The 14,768-nt window shown below is 34.0% G+C and overlaps 1 protein-coding gene across 1 annotated transcript in view; it reads right to left on the bottom strand.

Moving 5' to 3' along the window:
• LOC102173723 (sodium/hydrogen exchanger 2-like) overlaps window positions 1-14,255 on the bottom strand; it is a 90,534-nt gene extending 76,279 nt beyond the window's left edge. Inside the window, exons 1-3 of the mRNA XM_005700627.1 lie at window positions 14,000-14,255; window positions 10,422-10,885; window positions 9,640-9,890 (exon numbers count right to left, since the gene is read on the bottom strand). Coding sequence (XP_005700684.1) covers window positions 9,640-9,890; window positions 10,422-10,885; window positions 14,000-14,255 — 971 coding nt within the window. The remainder of the gene's footprint in view (window positions 1-9,639; window positions 9,891-10,421; window positions 10,886-13,999) is intronic.
• Window positions 14,256-14,768: the final 513 nt, after the last annotated feature.

The following is a 14,768-nucleotide window of genomic DNA, read 5'->3' as shown; positions in this document are numbered from 1 at the left end:
GAACACAGCCCTATGCTCCAATATATAGGCTGCCCAAAGTTACTCCAACACCACTGACATCTCATAATTCATTTCTGGACACTTCATTGCACTCCAGAGAGAAGAAATTCAGCTCCATCCACCAGAACACTGACACAAGCTTCCCTAATCTTGAAACCTTGACAAGCCACTGATAAAACCCCACTCACAGAATACAGAAAGGACACCCCAAATCCAGCAATATAAACAAGATGAAGTGACAGAGGAATACCAAGCAGGTAAAGGAACAGGATAAATACCCACCAAACCAAACAAAAGAGGAAAAGATAGGGAATCTACCTGATAAAGAATTCCGAATAATGAAAATGAAATCTTGAAATCAAAATGGAATCACAGATCAATAGCCCAGAGTCAAGGATTGAGAAGATGCAAGAAAGGTTTAACAAGGATCTAGAAGAAACAAAAAAGAGTCAATATATAATGAAGAAAGCAATAAATGAGATAAAAAACACTCTGGAGGCAACAAATAGTAGAAAAACAGAAGCAGAAGATAGGATTAGTGAAATAGAAGATAGATTGGTAGAAATAAATGAATCAGAAAGGAAAAAAGAAAAACAAATTAAAAGAAATGAGGACAATCTCAGAGACCTCCAGGACACTGTTAAATGCCCAACATTTGAATCATAGGAGTCCCAGAAGAAGAAGACAAAAAGAAAGACCATGAGAAAATCCTTGAGGAGATAATAGTTGAAAACTTCCCTAAAATGGGGAAGGAAATAATCACCCAAGTCCAAGAAACCCAGAGAGTCCCAAACAGGATAAACTCAAGCTGAAACACCCAAGACACATACTAATCAAATTAACAAACATCAAACACAAAGAACAAATATTAAAAGCAGCAAGGGAAAAACAACAAATAAAACACAAGGGGATTCCCATTAGGATAACAGCTGAGTTTTCAATAGAAACTCTTCAGGCCAGGAGGAATGGCAAGACATACATAAAGTGATGAAAGAAAATAACCTACAGCCCAGATTACTGTACCCAGCAAGGATCTCATTCAAATATGAAGGAGAAATCAAAAGCTTTACAGACAAGCAAAAGCTGAGAGAATTCAGCACCACCAAACCAGCTCTCCAACAAATTCCAAAGGATATTCTCTAGACAGGAAACACAAAAAGGGTGTATAAACTTGAACCCCCAAAAATAAAGTAAATGGCAATGGGATCATACTTATCAATAATTACCTTAAACGTAAATGGGTTGAATGCTCCAACCAAAAGACAAAGACTGGCTGAATGGATACAAAAAGAAGACCCCTATATAAGTTGTCTACAAGAGACCCACCTCAAAACAGGGGACACATACAGACTGAAAGTGAAGGGCTGGAAAAAGATTTTCCATGCAAATAGACACCAAAAGAAAGCAGGAGTAGCAATACTCATATCAGATAAATTAGACTTTAAAACAAAGGCTGTGAAAAGAGACAAAGAAGGACACTACATAATGATCAAAGGATTAATCCAAGAAGAAGATATAACAACTATAAATATATATGCATCCAACATAGGAGCACCATAACATGTAAGACAAATGCTAACAAGAATGAAAGGGGAAATTAACAATGACACAATAATAGTGGGAGACTTTAACACCCCACTCACACCTATGGATAGATCATCTAAACAGAAATTAACAAGGAAACACAAACTCTAAATGATACAAAAGACCAGTTAGACCTAATTGGTATTTATAGGGCATTTCACCCCAAAACAATGAATTTCACCTTTTTCTTAAGTGCACACGGAACCTTCTCCAGGACAGATCACATCATAGGCCATAAATCTAGCCTTGGTAAATTCAAAAAAATTGAAATCATTCCAAGCATCTTTTTTGACCACAATGCAGTAAGATTAGATCTCAATTACAGGAGAAAAACTATTAAAAACTCCAAAATATAGAGGCTGAACAACAAGCTTCTGAATAATTAACAAATCACAGAAGCAATCAAAAAAGAAATCAAAATACACACAGAAATGAATGAAAATGAAAACACAACAACCCAAATCCTGTGGGACACTGTAAAAGCAGTGCGAAGGGGAAAGTTCATAGCAATACAGGCATACCTCAAGAAACAAGAAAAAAGTCAAATAAATAACCTAACTCTACACCTAAAGCAACTAGAAAAGGAAGAAATGGAGAACCCAGGGTTAGTAGAAGGAAAGAAATCTTAAAAATTAAGGCAGAAATAAATGCACAGGAAACAAATGAGACCATAGCAAAAATCAACAAAGCTAAAACCTGGTTCTTTGAAAGGATAAATAAAACTGACAAACCATTAACCAGACTCATGAAGAAACAAAGGGAGAAAAAACAAATCAAAAAAAAAAAAATTAGAAATGAAAATAGACAACAGACAACACAGAAATGCAAAGGATCATAAGAGACTACTATTAGCAATTATATGCCAATAAAATAGACAATGTGGAAGAAATGGACAAATTATTAGAAAATTACAACTTTCCAAAACTAAACCAGGAAGAAATAGAAAATCTTAACAGACCCATCACAATCACCGAAATTGAAATTGTACTCAGAAATATTCCAGCAAACAAAAGCCCAGGTCCAGACATCTTCACAGCTGAATTCTACCAAATATTTAGAGAAGAGCTAACACCTATCTTACTCAAATGCTTCCAGAAAATTGCAGAGGAAGGAAAACTTCCAAACTCATTCTATGAGGCCACCATCACCCTAACACCAAAACCCGACAAAGATGCCACAAGAAAAGAAAACTACAGGCCAATATCACTGATGAACATAGATGCAAAAATCCTTAACAAAATTCTAGCAATCAGAATCCAACAACACATTAAAAAGATCATACACCATGACCAAGTGGGCCTTATCCCAGGGATGCAAGGATTCTTCAATAACCACAAATCAACCAATGTAATACACCACATTAACAAATTGAAAAATAAAAGCCATATGATTATCTCAATACATGCAGAGAAAGCCTGTGATAAAATTCAACATCCATTCATGATAAAAAAAAAAAAAAAACTATCCAGAGAGCAGGAATAGAAGGAACATACCTCAACATAATAAAAGCTATATGTGACAAACTCACAGCAAACATTATCCTCAATGATGAAAAATTGAAAGCATTTCCCCTAAAGTCAGGAACAAGACAAGGGTGCCCACTTTCACCACTACTATTCAACATAGTATTGGAAGTTTTGGCCATAGCAATCAGAGCAGAAAAAGAAATAAAATCGGAAAAGAAGAAGTAAAACTGTCACTGATTGCAGATGACATGTTCCTCTACATAGAAAACCCTAAAGACTCCACCAGAAAATGACTAGAGCTAATCAATGAATAGAGTAAACTTTCAGGATATGAAATCAACACACAGAAATCCTTTGCATTCCTATGCACTAATAATTAGAAAATAGAGAAATTAAGGGAAAAATCCATTTAGCATTGCAATGAAAAGAATAAAATACTTAATAATATATAGACTAAAGACTATATATTTAATACTAAATAAACTAAAGACCTATATATAGAAAACTGTAAAACACTGGTGAAAGAAATCAAAGAGGACACTAATAGATGGAGAAATATACCATGTTCATGGATTGGAAGAATTAATATAGTGAAATGATTATACTACCCAAAGCAACCTACAAATCAATGCAATCCCTATCAAGCTACCAACGGTATTTTTCACAGAGCTAGAACAAATGATTTCACAATTTGTATGGAAATACAAAAATCCTCGAATAGCCAAAGCAATCTTGAGAAAGAAGAATAGAACTGGATGAATCAACTTGCCTGACTTCAGGCTCTACTACAAAGCCACAGTCATCAAGACAGTATGGTACTGGCACAAAGACGGAAATATAGATCAATGGAACAAAATGGAAAGCCCAGAGATAAATCCACACAGCTATGGACACCTTATCTTTGACAAAGGAGTCAAGAATATACAATGGATTAAAGATAATCTCTTTAACAAGTGGTGCTGGGAAAACTGGTCAACCACTTGTAAAAGAATGAAACTAGAACACTTTCTAACACCATACACAAAAATAAATTCAAAATGAATTAAAGATATAAACATAAGACCAGAAACTATAAAACTCCTAGAGGAGAACATAGGCAAAACACTCTCTGACATACATCACAGCAGGATCCTCTATGATCCACCTCCCAGAATATTGGAAATAAAAGCAAAAATAAACAAATGGGACCTAATTAAAATTAAAAGTTTCTGCACAAGAAAGGAAACTATAAGCAAGGTGAAAAGACAGCCTTCGGAATGGGAGAAAATAATAGCAAATGAAGCAACTGACAAACAACTAATCTCAAAAATATACAAGCAACTTCTGCAGCTCAATCCAGAAAAATAAAAGACCCAACCAAAAAATGGGCCAAAGAACTAAATAGACATTTCTCCAAAGAAGACATACAGATGGCTAACAAACACATGAAAAGATGCTCAACATCACTCATTATCAGAGAAATGCAAATCAAGACCACAATGAGGTACCATTTCACATCAGTCAGAATGGCTGCAATCCAAAAGTTTACAAGCAGTAAATGCTGGAGAGGGTGTGGAGAAAAGGGAACCCTCTTACACTGTTGGTGGGAATGCAAACTAGTACAGCCACTCTGGAGAACAGAATTGAAAGAAACATGTGTACCCCAATTTTCATCGCAGCACTGTTTATAATAGCCAGGACATGGAGACAACCTAGATGTCCATCAGCAGATGAATGGATAGGAAAGCTGTGATACATATACACAATGGAGTATTCCTCAGCCATTAAAAAGAATACTTTTGAATCAGTTCTAATGAGGTGGATGAAACTGGAGCCAATTATACAGAGTGAAGTAAGCCAGAAAAAATAAAAAACACCGATACAGTATACTAACACATATATATGGAATTTAGAAAGATGGTAATGATAACCCTGTATGTGAGACAGCAAAAGAGACACAGATGTATAGAACAGTCTTTTGGACTCTGTGGGAGAGGGAGAGGGTGGGTGATTTGGGAGAATGGCATTGAAACATGTATAATATGATATAAGGAACGAATCGCCAGTCTCGGTTTGATGCAGGATACGGGATGCTTGGGGCTGGTGCACTGGGATGACCCAGAGAGATGGTATGAGGAGGGAGATGGGAGGGGGGTTCAGGATTGGGAACACATGTACACCCATTTCGGATTCATGTTGATGTATGGCAAAACCAATACAGTATTGTAAATTAAAATAGAGTAAAATTAAAGAACAAATAAGAAAAAAAGTGAAAGAGAACTATGCTCCACAGGCATAGAGTTTTAGCTTTTCAGCAAACAAAAAGGAATTTCTATTAGATTTGAACAGTTTTGAAAGTGAAGGAAAGTTATAGTACAATATATTAACTTCATTATATAGAGCATTTTTGTGCTGATTGATGACACTTTCTTTGATAGAGTATTATTATATTGTGAAAATAATAAGTTATGGAATTACCAACTGGTACAGATCAAACCCATTATAGAACTGGATCCTTAAGCCAGAACATTCCTAAATTCTAACACCTTAGCTTTATAGTTCATATCAAATGCATGAAAATAACTTTAATGTATTTCTGATCTCACAAAAATAGTATTTGTCATTATGTAAAAACATTTCTAAATCTACATGTTCTATAGTGTCTCTTTTTACAAAATTTAGAGTTTTTTTTTTTTTTCATGACAGGGTGAATAAAATAGTATATTAAAAGAACATCCTTTGAGTATTTTAGCTATAATTGTTCATTTTTATTAGAATGCAAAACAATTTTGTACAAGCTCCTGAATAGAAATCACAAACAAGTTAATTGCACAAATAATTTTGTGTAGAGAACATAATCTTTCATTTAAATATGCTTTATCATCTGGACTACTAGGGAAGCTCTACAATATAAGGGTGAAAGATGAGAAATTAATTGGTCTGCTATTTTCTACACTATAACCTCGTTATAATATTATCTACTATTTGTGACCCCATGGACTATAAAATCCATAGAATTATCCAGGCCAGAACACTGGAGTGGGTAGCCATTCCTTTCTCCAGGGGATCTTCCTAACCCAGGGATTGAACCTAGGTCTCCCTCATTGCAGGTGGATTCTTTACCGTCTGAACCACCAGGAAAGCAATACTATCTACAGGGCCAACAAATGGTTCACTTTGTTAATTGTATATAGAAATTATTTGTCTCCTATGCCAAACAGTGATGTCAATCTGACATCTAAAACAATGCCAACATATTTTGGAGATTAATTTTAAAATAACATATATGAAATGAATCACCAGTCCAGGTTTGATGCATGATACTGGATGCTTGGAGCTGGTGCACTGGGACCACCCAGAGGGATGGTATGGGGAGGGAGGAGGGAGGGGGGTTCAGGATGGGGAACACGTGTATACCTGTGGATACATGTTGATGTATGGCAAAACTAGTACAATACTGTAAAGTAATTAACCTCCAAATAAAATAGATAAATTTATATTTTTTAAAAAAAGATGAGAATGGAAAAAATAAATAAAAATAATAATGCCTACTATTTTCTGAGATTCTCAAAAGCAATATTAGGCAGTCATAGCTGTCTGACCCAACCAAAGTTAATTAAAAAATATTGTTCTCCACCTATGCTGATAGGCAACAATAGCAAATAATTTTTTGAATGAAATACAGAACAATTTGAAACTCAAAGAAGCAAACTCACATTTGTCACGTTTTTTAAAAAATGTAACAAAATACAATGGTGATAAAAAAACAAATTATCAAGTGTCTAATAGAAAGCTAGACTTGACTATTCATCTCAAAGAATCACTAACAACTATTAACTTATAATACAAAGATATATACATATATTTAATTTTCTATATTTAATGAAATTAAAATATTTAATTTTCTATAAATTTATATATATAGATATAATAAAGTTTAATATTTCATAAATAAATTGGAACTTTTATAAATAAATAAATTTGGTAATTTAGAAAATAAATTTATATAGCAATTGGTACTTCTGATGATCAGATTTTCTTTTATGAAAAAATTTCTAAAGTAGGAGGCCACATAATATAACCTATTATATATTATTATATACCTTTAATATTATAAACCTATAATATTATATATTATAAACCTATTTTAAGATATCAGTAAATGTGTACTTATTGACTTGAGAAACAATGAATTATTGAAAAGGAACAAAAATGTGTCTTATAATGGATGCAATATACCACTGTTACAAACACCCATCATTAAGACTGATGCCTTATGCTTTTAGGCTAAAAATAGTCTTCAACCTCATAATTCTAATAGATTTTAATTACTTTCCTCACAGTAAAACTGTGTCCTCATTTCCATTTCAACAAGAACAACAAAAAAATCTATAATATTGACCATTCTAAGAATCAGTAATCCTTCAGGCAGAACTTGATTTATACACAGCTCATTTATGAAAAAAATGACTAATAATTGAATGAGTGTAAGTGTTTTGTGCTACATTTTCATATTGGATAATGCAACAAATTGAAAGGAAGGGAAAATCTTCCCAAAGTGACATTGTGACTATGATTATACTTTTGTTTCATGCTTAACACAGTGACGCAATCAATAAATAACTATATAATGTCTAAAATTTGCTGTTTATATATTTAAATGAAAAATTCAGTTAATATACTATTTCATTTTATTACAATCATTCTGTAATGTAGATATTATCATCTATTTTTAACAGAGAAACTGAAATTCAGAAAGTTTTGAAGGAGGTTTTCTATTTCCATCACACAAAAAAATTAATTTTCAAATGTATTTAATATTTAAAATCTATGATTTGACAGTTATCATTCTGTTCATTTTATTACAAGTTTTAATACCATCGTTATTTTGTCATTTTTGTGACCTAAATTTTGGAGTTCCATTACTTAATCTAGTGTTTTCAGCCTAATTAATTTTCCAATTAATACAATATCTTAGGAAAAGATTTTCCCAAATACTTTAAATCATACTTGTGCTCTTCTTTTCCAACTACATCCAAAACAATTTCACTTTAAGTAAGACAAAGTTTTGCATATAACACAAAGTTTATAAAGATGTATATATTTAAAGGATAGTTACACAAGTACCTTTTAAAGTAACAAAAATGCATATAAAGTGTTAGCCTAAGATGGTCTGAATTAATCATTTAATTATTTTGTTAAACTACCTCCATAAAAATAAAGGAAGGTCTTTTTTCCAATAGCTTTAGCAGTCAAAAGGAAAAAGATTGTCAGATATAACTCTGAAAGATTCTCATATTCTTAATCCAAAATAAAATATATTAGAGTTATAAGAAAGTTAAGAATCAGGAGAGTTTCAGAGGAAACAAGTAATTCTGACAACATTGTTTTCCCTGTTTCTTTATTTCAGGACTCACCACATTGTCAAGTTCTTTAAAAGTGCAGGGTGCTCAAAAGAAGGAAACCACTTAAATGATACTATATTAAAACTTTGGAAAATGTCCTAGATTAAAAGAATGTAAATTGCCCCATCCAATTCCTTTTTTGGCTTTTTTCTACATGTCTTTCATTAATAGTAATACAAACAATAAAAATCAAAGACAATTTAAAACACAAACTACATCTCTCAACCAATTAAAATGCAATCACCCAGACAGATGCTAGATAGGTTCTTTCAACCTAGAACATTTTATTTAAAACAGACTAACTTCAATCACTATTTTATGACATTTCTCATGTACAGTAAGTCCTTTGAGAACTAAGAGTAACCTAAAGTCAAATGGCATTAGTTCTAAAGAACTTAATTTTGGCAAAAACCATCACAATATTGTAGTTAGCCTCCAATTAAAATAAATAAATAATTTGTTTTTTTAAAAATTAATCTTTTCTTTTTTCTTTTTCTCTTTGAGCTTTCAGAAAACATGTGTCATTTGAAAAAGATAATGCATTCCATTTCTTTTAAAAACACAGAAAGTAGTGATCTATCTAAACCCTAGCACAAAAGCATTTAGGTGTTAATACTTACCATATGGGCATTTAGCCTTATAAGCTAGACATGAGGTACTATCATCATTGGTTAAATGCCAGTGATAGAGAAGAGAAAAATATGGCATATGTCATGGTTTACAAAACAAGTCATAAGGTTATTTTTTATGGCAGAAAATCTATCTATATAAGAGCTAATGCCAAGTTTATTGATATAGTGTGCTATCTAATTACTTACCACTGGAATATTATTGGGTTCAGATACACTAATCCATTAGGAGAGTAATTCTCCCCTGCAAAGAGAGGAGTGCTCAAGGTAGCCCCATGCCAAATTCTCAGCATCTTTGTTATGCAATGAGAGTCATACTGACCCCCAATCCCAACACAGGCAAGGTAGTTGAGATGTAGCCATTTAATCTCTACAGGGAGTCCATGAGCTTGACAACAGTAACACTTGCAGTCCTATGATTAAATGACTATTAGAGGTAACAGGAAATCCTTGAAGAACATAAATGGAGGGTCACCTTTCATATTTAGGAAATGCAATTTCCTAGATTTCTAGTGGAAAATAAGAATTAATTCCTATAAGAAATTCAATAGATCAAAGACTTGTCCAGATACTTACGCCACAATACCTGAGAGATGGAACATTTCAGCTGTCAGGTAGGACAGATAACTGTATAAGAAGACAAAGAGAGGTTCGATGACCCGGATGGTCTTGGTAAAGCGTGTGGTAAAGGCAGCAATCATGCCAAACAAGAGCCCAATGAAAATGCCTCCTATTCCAACCAAAAAAAACTTTCCTATCCCAGCCAAAATGTCCAATGGTTTGATAGATGGCATTTCAGAGAAAGATTTGAACAGCTTATAGAGCACCTGTATAAAAAATAAAAATAAAATAAAAAATATTAGAGTGAATTTACCAATCAGGAAGGTCTCAATTTATGCCCTTCTAATTTGAGGTTTCTCAACTTTGAAGTTCTTCAACTCCCCATTTCCTTCCCAATATGAGTTCCTAGAAAGCTTCCTTATATCAAAAGATATTTCTACAGATCAGTATTAAATTATGCATGATTCTGCTTTAAAATAGTCTGATGGGCTGTGAATATATCCTTTATGGCTAAAATATTCTTGTAACATGACTAGGAAGACTGTGACCCCTAGAAGGCATACCCTAATTTTCTCTTAATAAACTGATAAAGGTTAGTATAGTATCAAAGAAGCATTTTTATTTTTGAAAACATATTAATTGTGAGTAAATCATATTATCTAAATTCATAACCTTATTCCTAGGACTAAATTGTTCAATCATGATCTAAACTAGAATTAAATTATTATTTAAATTTCAAGGGTGAGCATAAGGGAACCTGATTAATTACCATGAAAACTCATGTCTAGGATACTTACAACAGTAACAGCATCATTAAGGAGGGATTCTCCAAACACCAAAATGTGAAGCTTTTCATTCACATGAATTTCTTCAAATACAGAGAGTACAGCCACAGGATCTACTGCAGCAATCAGACTACCAAACCAAAGGTTATGGAGCAATGACACATCTTCAAGGTTGAAGAGCTTCACCTGACATATGCCATAGAGGGAAAGGCCTATTCCAAATGCATTCCACATTGTTCCGACTACAGCATACAACAGAATGGTTCCTATGTTTTCAAAAAATGGCCGACTGGGCATAAAATATCCTGCATCAAGGACTATTGGTGGAAGTAAATACAAGAAAAATATATCACTGTTCATGACTGGTGGGGATTTGTCATTTAAACTGTAAATTAGTCCTCCCATGATGAGACCTACAAATATCAAAAGGCAGCTTTCAGGTACAACTGCGGGTATCTTATTATAGAGATGAAATCCTAGAAAAGAGAAAAAAAATAGACTAATAAACATCTTTATTATCCTTATATGTCAGCCTTCTTGTCAAGTCTTATGATTTCAGGAAAATAGCTTCTCAGTCATTGTACATTTTAATAATGACTGAATAAAGATTCAGAGGCATGAGTGAAGACACTTTCCTTTATGATGGAAAATATTTACTAATAGAATTAAAATATTCACAACTAACAGCAAGTTTATTCATATGCCCACTGAATCATTTTCAAATATGAGTATGTATTCTAAAATAGAAACACACTTATCAGCTTGCAATGTTCTTCTGCTTTTCTCATGATCATAGTCAAAGACATCAGAAACTTAAGAGTATAGAAATGACAACCATAATTCAAATGTCTGCTTTGAATAATAAGAGTTGAAAAGGGCTTTAGTAATCATAACTGATTCTTCACTCATAAGGAATCATAATTATTTATAAGGAAACTGAGACCAAAGAAGTGAAGCTACTTTTCATGGCTGAACAGTAAGTATGTCGTGGAGCTGGGATGATAACCTACACAGGTATCTTGACTTTTAGCCCAATGTTCATATAATTACCCAAAACTGTCACTTAGTCTGATTGACAGATATGGGCTTACATAAATGCATACTACTGAATTATCAAAATAATCCCAATTATAAAGTTTGTTTCTCATAGAATGATATGTTTCTTTCTTCCCATGAGGGAAATACAGCCATCTCTAGCAACCTACATGGCAGCAGTTCTCTGTTTTATGCTGTATTCTTTTTCCTCTGCCCACCTTATATTCCACATCATCATGCTCTAACTTACATGAAGCCTGCAGAAAATTACTCCAATTATCATCAATCCTCTCTATTATAGAAAGGACCTTAATGACCATCTAAGATAATCCATTCCTTCCTGTCTAAGCCAGTCCTCACCAATACACTGCTGACATCCTTTTCTAATATATGTTAGTTAATTTGACTACAATTTTCTCAAGGATTGAGGATAGTTTTTACAATAATCCCCTAGTACATTGCTAGCACATAGAAATAGCTCAACAGATACTTATCAAATAAATAATGAACACATTTTAGAAAAGAAAGCCAGTTGGTTCCTATGCTAGAGTTTATTTTGAAATATTTTCAAAAGTGCTTTCACGTATATGCTTCTATTTGATTCTCTCATCAAACCAACAGCAAAGTGTTAGTCACTCACTTGTGTCCAACTCTTTTAGACCTCATGGTCTGTAGCCCACCAGGTTTCTCTGTCCATGGAATCCTCCAGGCAAGAATACTGGAGTGGATTGCCATTCCCTTCTCCAGGGGATCTTCCTGACCCAGGGATGTAACCCAGATCTCCTGCATTGCAGGCAGACTCTTTATCATCTGAGCCACCAGGGAAGTCCATCATACCAAAATAGCAATGTAAATACTGTTATTCTCATATTAAAAATGATATATATGAGACAAAGAAGTGCTTTACTTATCTAACACATACTTATTGAGTGCCTATATGCCAGGCACTGGCTCCTAATTTGAGAAAATTTTAAACAGCTCATAGTAATCTTATCTTTCCACTAAACCATGATGTGCCCTTCTTTATCCTCTACAGAATCACTTATTTTCTCTAGGCATTGAAATAATTTGAAAACTTCCCATGGGAAGGATGGGGCCTTATTGATCACTGTAGCCCCTGGCCCCAATATAATTCTTCACACATAAAATGTATTAAAAAGTATGTGTTGAATGATTGCTAACAAGGAAGACTTTTTTAAATTAATTAATTAATTAATTTGGTTAGCTTTTTAAATTTACATTCTCTTACAAGGTCACAGAAAAAAAAATATCTGTCAGTGATGGTTCAATAAATTCCTACTTTAACAAATGGGAATGGAAGACTACTGGGAAGTCCCTTTGCCCTATCATCCTGAAATTAACATTTAATTAGGCTATTTAATATAATCAACATATCTAATAATATAAAAATAATTTAAAATAACCTGAACCCTAATAATCTTAATTATTAACCCTAACAATTTAAAAGAATACACAAATGTTCTTTATTATCACCCAAGACAGTATGTACTTCTAATCAAGGAGGCATAAAATGAGCTTTTTAGTTCCATTTTTTTGAATTTCACAAAGCAGCTTCTCTTCCTGGGCCTCAGATTTCCTATCTACAAAATGAAGGAGTTGGATGAGAATGATTTCTCAGGGTTTTTCCAGCTCTGACAACTTATCATGCTATGAATCTATGGATTTTTTGTGTCATCATTAAATAATGTATGTCATGAATGGTAAAGCTTTAGTATATATAGTCACTAAAATAAAACTTTGAAATGCTGAACATGATTTATTTTACAAAAAATTAATTTTAAAATAACAAAATTCTATAGACTTTGAAGTTTTCCTGACATTGCTTTTGTTCTGGACCTAGAAAAATGATAACTTTATCATAAATACTTTAACACCATCAAGGCAAAGGTCTGATAAATTATTAAAGAACATACAAAGGAAAAACAGAATAAATCCCTTTAGGAGAATCATAAAGCTAGAAATTCAGGGTGTTCATAAAGTTGAAATAGTTAAAACATAACTGTTCTCTTTCTGGATCTGGTCTTAGTTTGTGTTTTATCTTAAATTCTGAGTAATGGCATAAAGGCTTATCTTTTAAAAAATACAAAACGGACTTGTCCCATTTTGTTACTACCTGGCAACTATAGCAAGCATCCTGTGAGGAAAAAAGGCTGTCTAAAGACTCAGATCAGTTAGGATCATTCTATTTAGATTTCTCTGCTCTCCCTTTTAAAACTATGCCTTGTCTGCTCAACCCTTGAACAACTGGGACCCTTTGCAGTCTAAGTCCCTTTGCTGGGCCTATTCCTGCCTCCTCCCACTGGGAGACCACCAACATTTGAACATGATCACTGCAAGAAGGTTTGAGCTATGAAGATAAAGATAATTTTGGAACAGCAAGGAGGCAGATATTCCAGTTTGCCTTTCTCTGTTCTATTAAGAAAAATGTGCCTTTCTTAACATCTGGAAAAGCCCTGAGATCCTCCACTCACTCCGTGCCCCACTCTCCCTATTAGGCAACTCCCTGGGAAAGCCTTGGGAAATTCCTCACTTACCTATCTTTGCCAGAGAGGCTAACATAATCCAGAGTGTGATCTCAAAAGGAGTCTGCACATGCTGGTAATCCAGGGAGAAGAGAAGTGTGTGAGCAGATGCCACCGAGTCATTATCCTGAATTCTTTTGGATCCCCAGCTGTCATTTTCTGTCCTCAGGTTCCAGTAGTGCAGCATGCTATTCCCAGAGGTTCCCAGAAGCTGGGAACAGAGCTGACCCAGCAGCAGAGGCAACAGGAGCCCCAGCCTGTGAACCATCACCAGCTCTGCCAGCTGTGCTTGCTTAAGTATTTAATCTCCTTTCCAGCTGCAGCTGCTCGCAAATGTGGTTTGCTGTCCTTGACCCTTAGTCTTTCTGGCTAGTATTTAATGATTAGTGAAAATTTCAGCAGCTCCCTGGAGTTCCAGAAGAGAAATGATGGGCTGTGATTCCCTGGAATGAAATTAGAACCTGAACTAGCAAACGGAGTAAAATGGAACAAATTCATTGATTGACATAGAAAAGGATCTCACCCCCAGTTCTAACTGCCAGGGGAAGAAAACTACTGGATCTGGATTCTGGCCACTTAGGAATCTATTTTCTTACTATAAAATAAATCCAATTCATAAAGGATATGGAAAAGTATTCAAGACGAATTATCAAATCTGCAAAGATTATCAAGGACTGTGCAAATGAGAACCCGAACTAGGATGCCAAATTTCAGCTGCCTCTTGGGCAAAACTCTTAACATTAGAGCTCCTTGTTTCCACAGAGAGAGGTGAAGGCGTAGA

The sequence above is a fragment of the Capra hircus genome (assembly GCF_001704415.2).
Source record: "Capra hircus breed San Clemente chromosome X unlocalized genomic scaffold, ASM170441v1, whole genome shotgun sequence".
Classification (NCBI taxonomy): domain Eukaryota; kingdom Metazoa; phylum Chordata; class Mammalia; order Artiodactyla; family Bovidae; genus Capra; species Capra hircus.
This window is presented reverse-complemented; position numbering and strand designations above follow the sequence as displayed.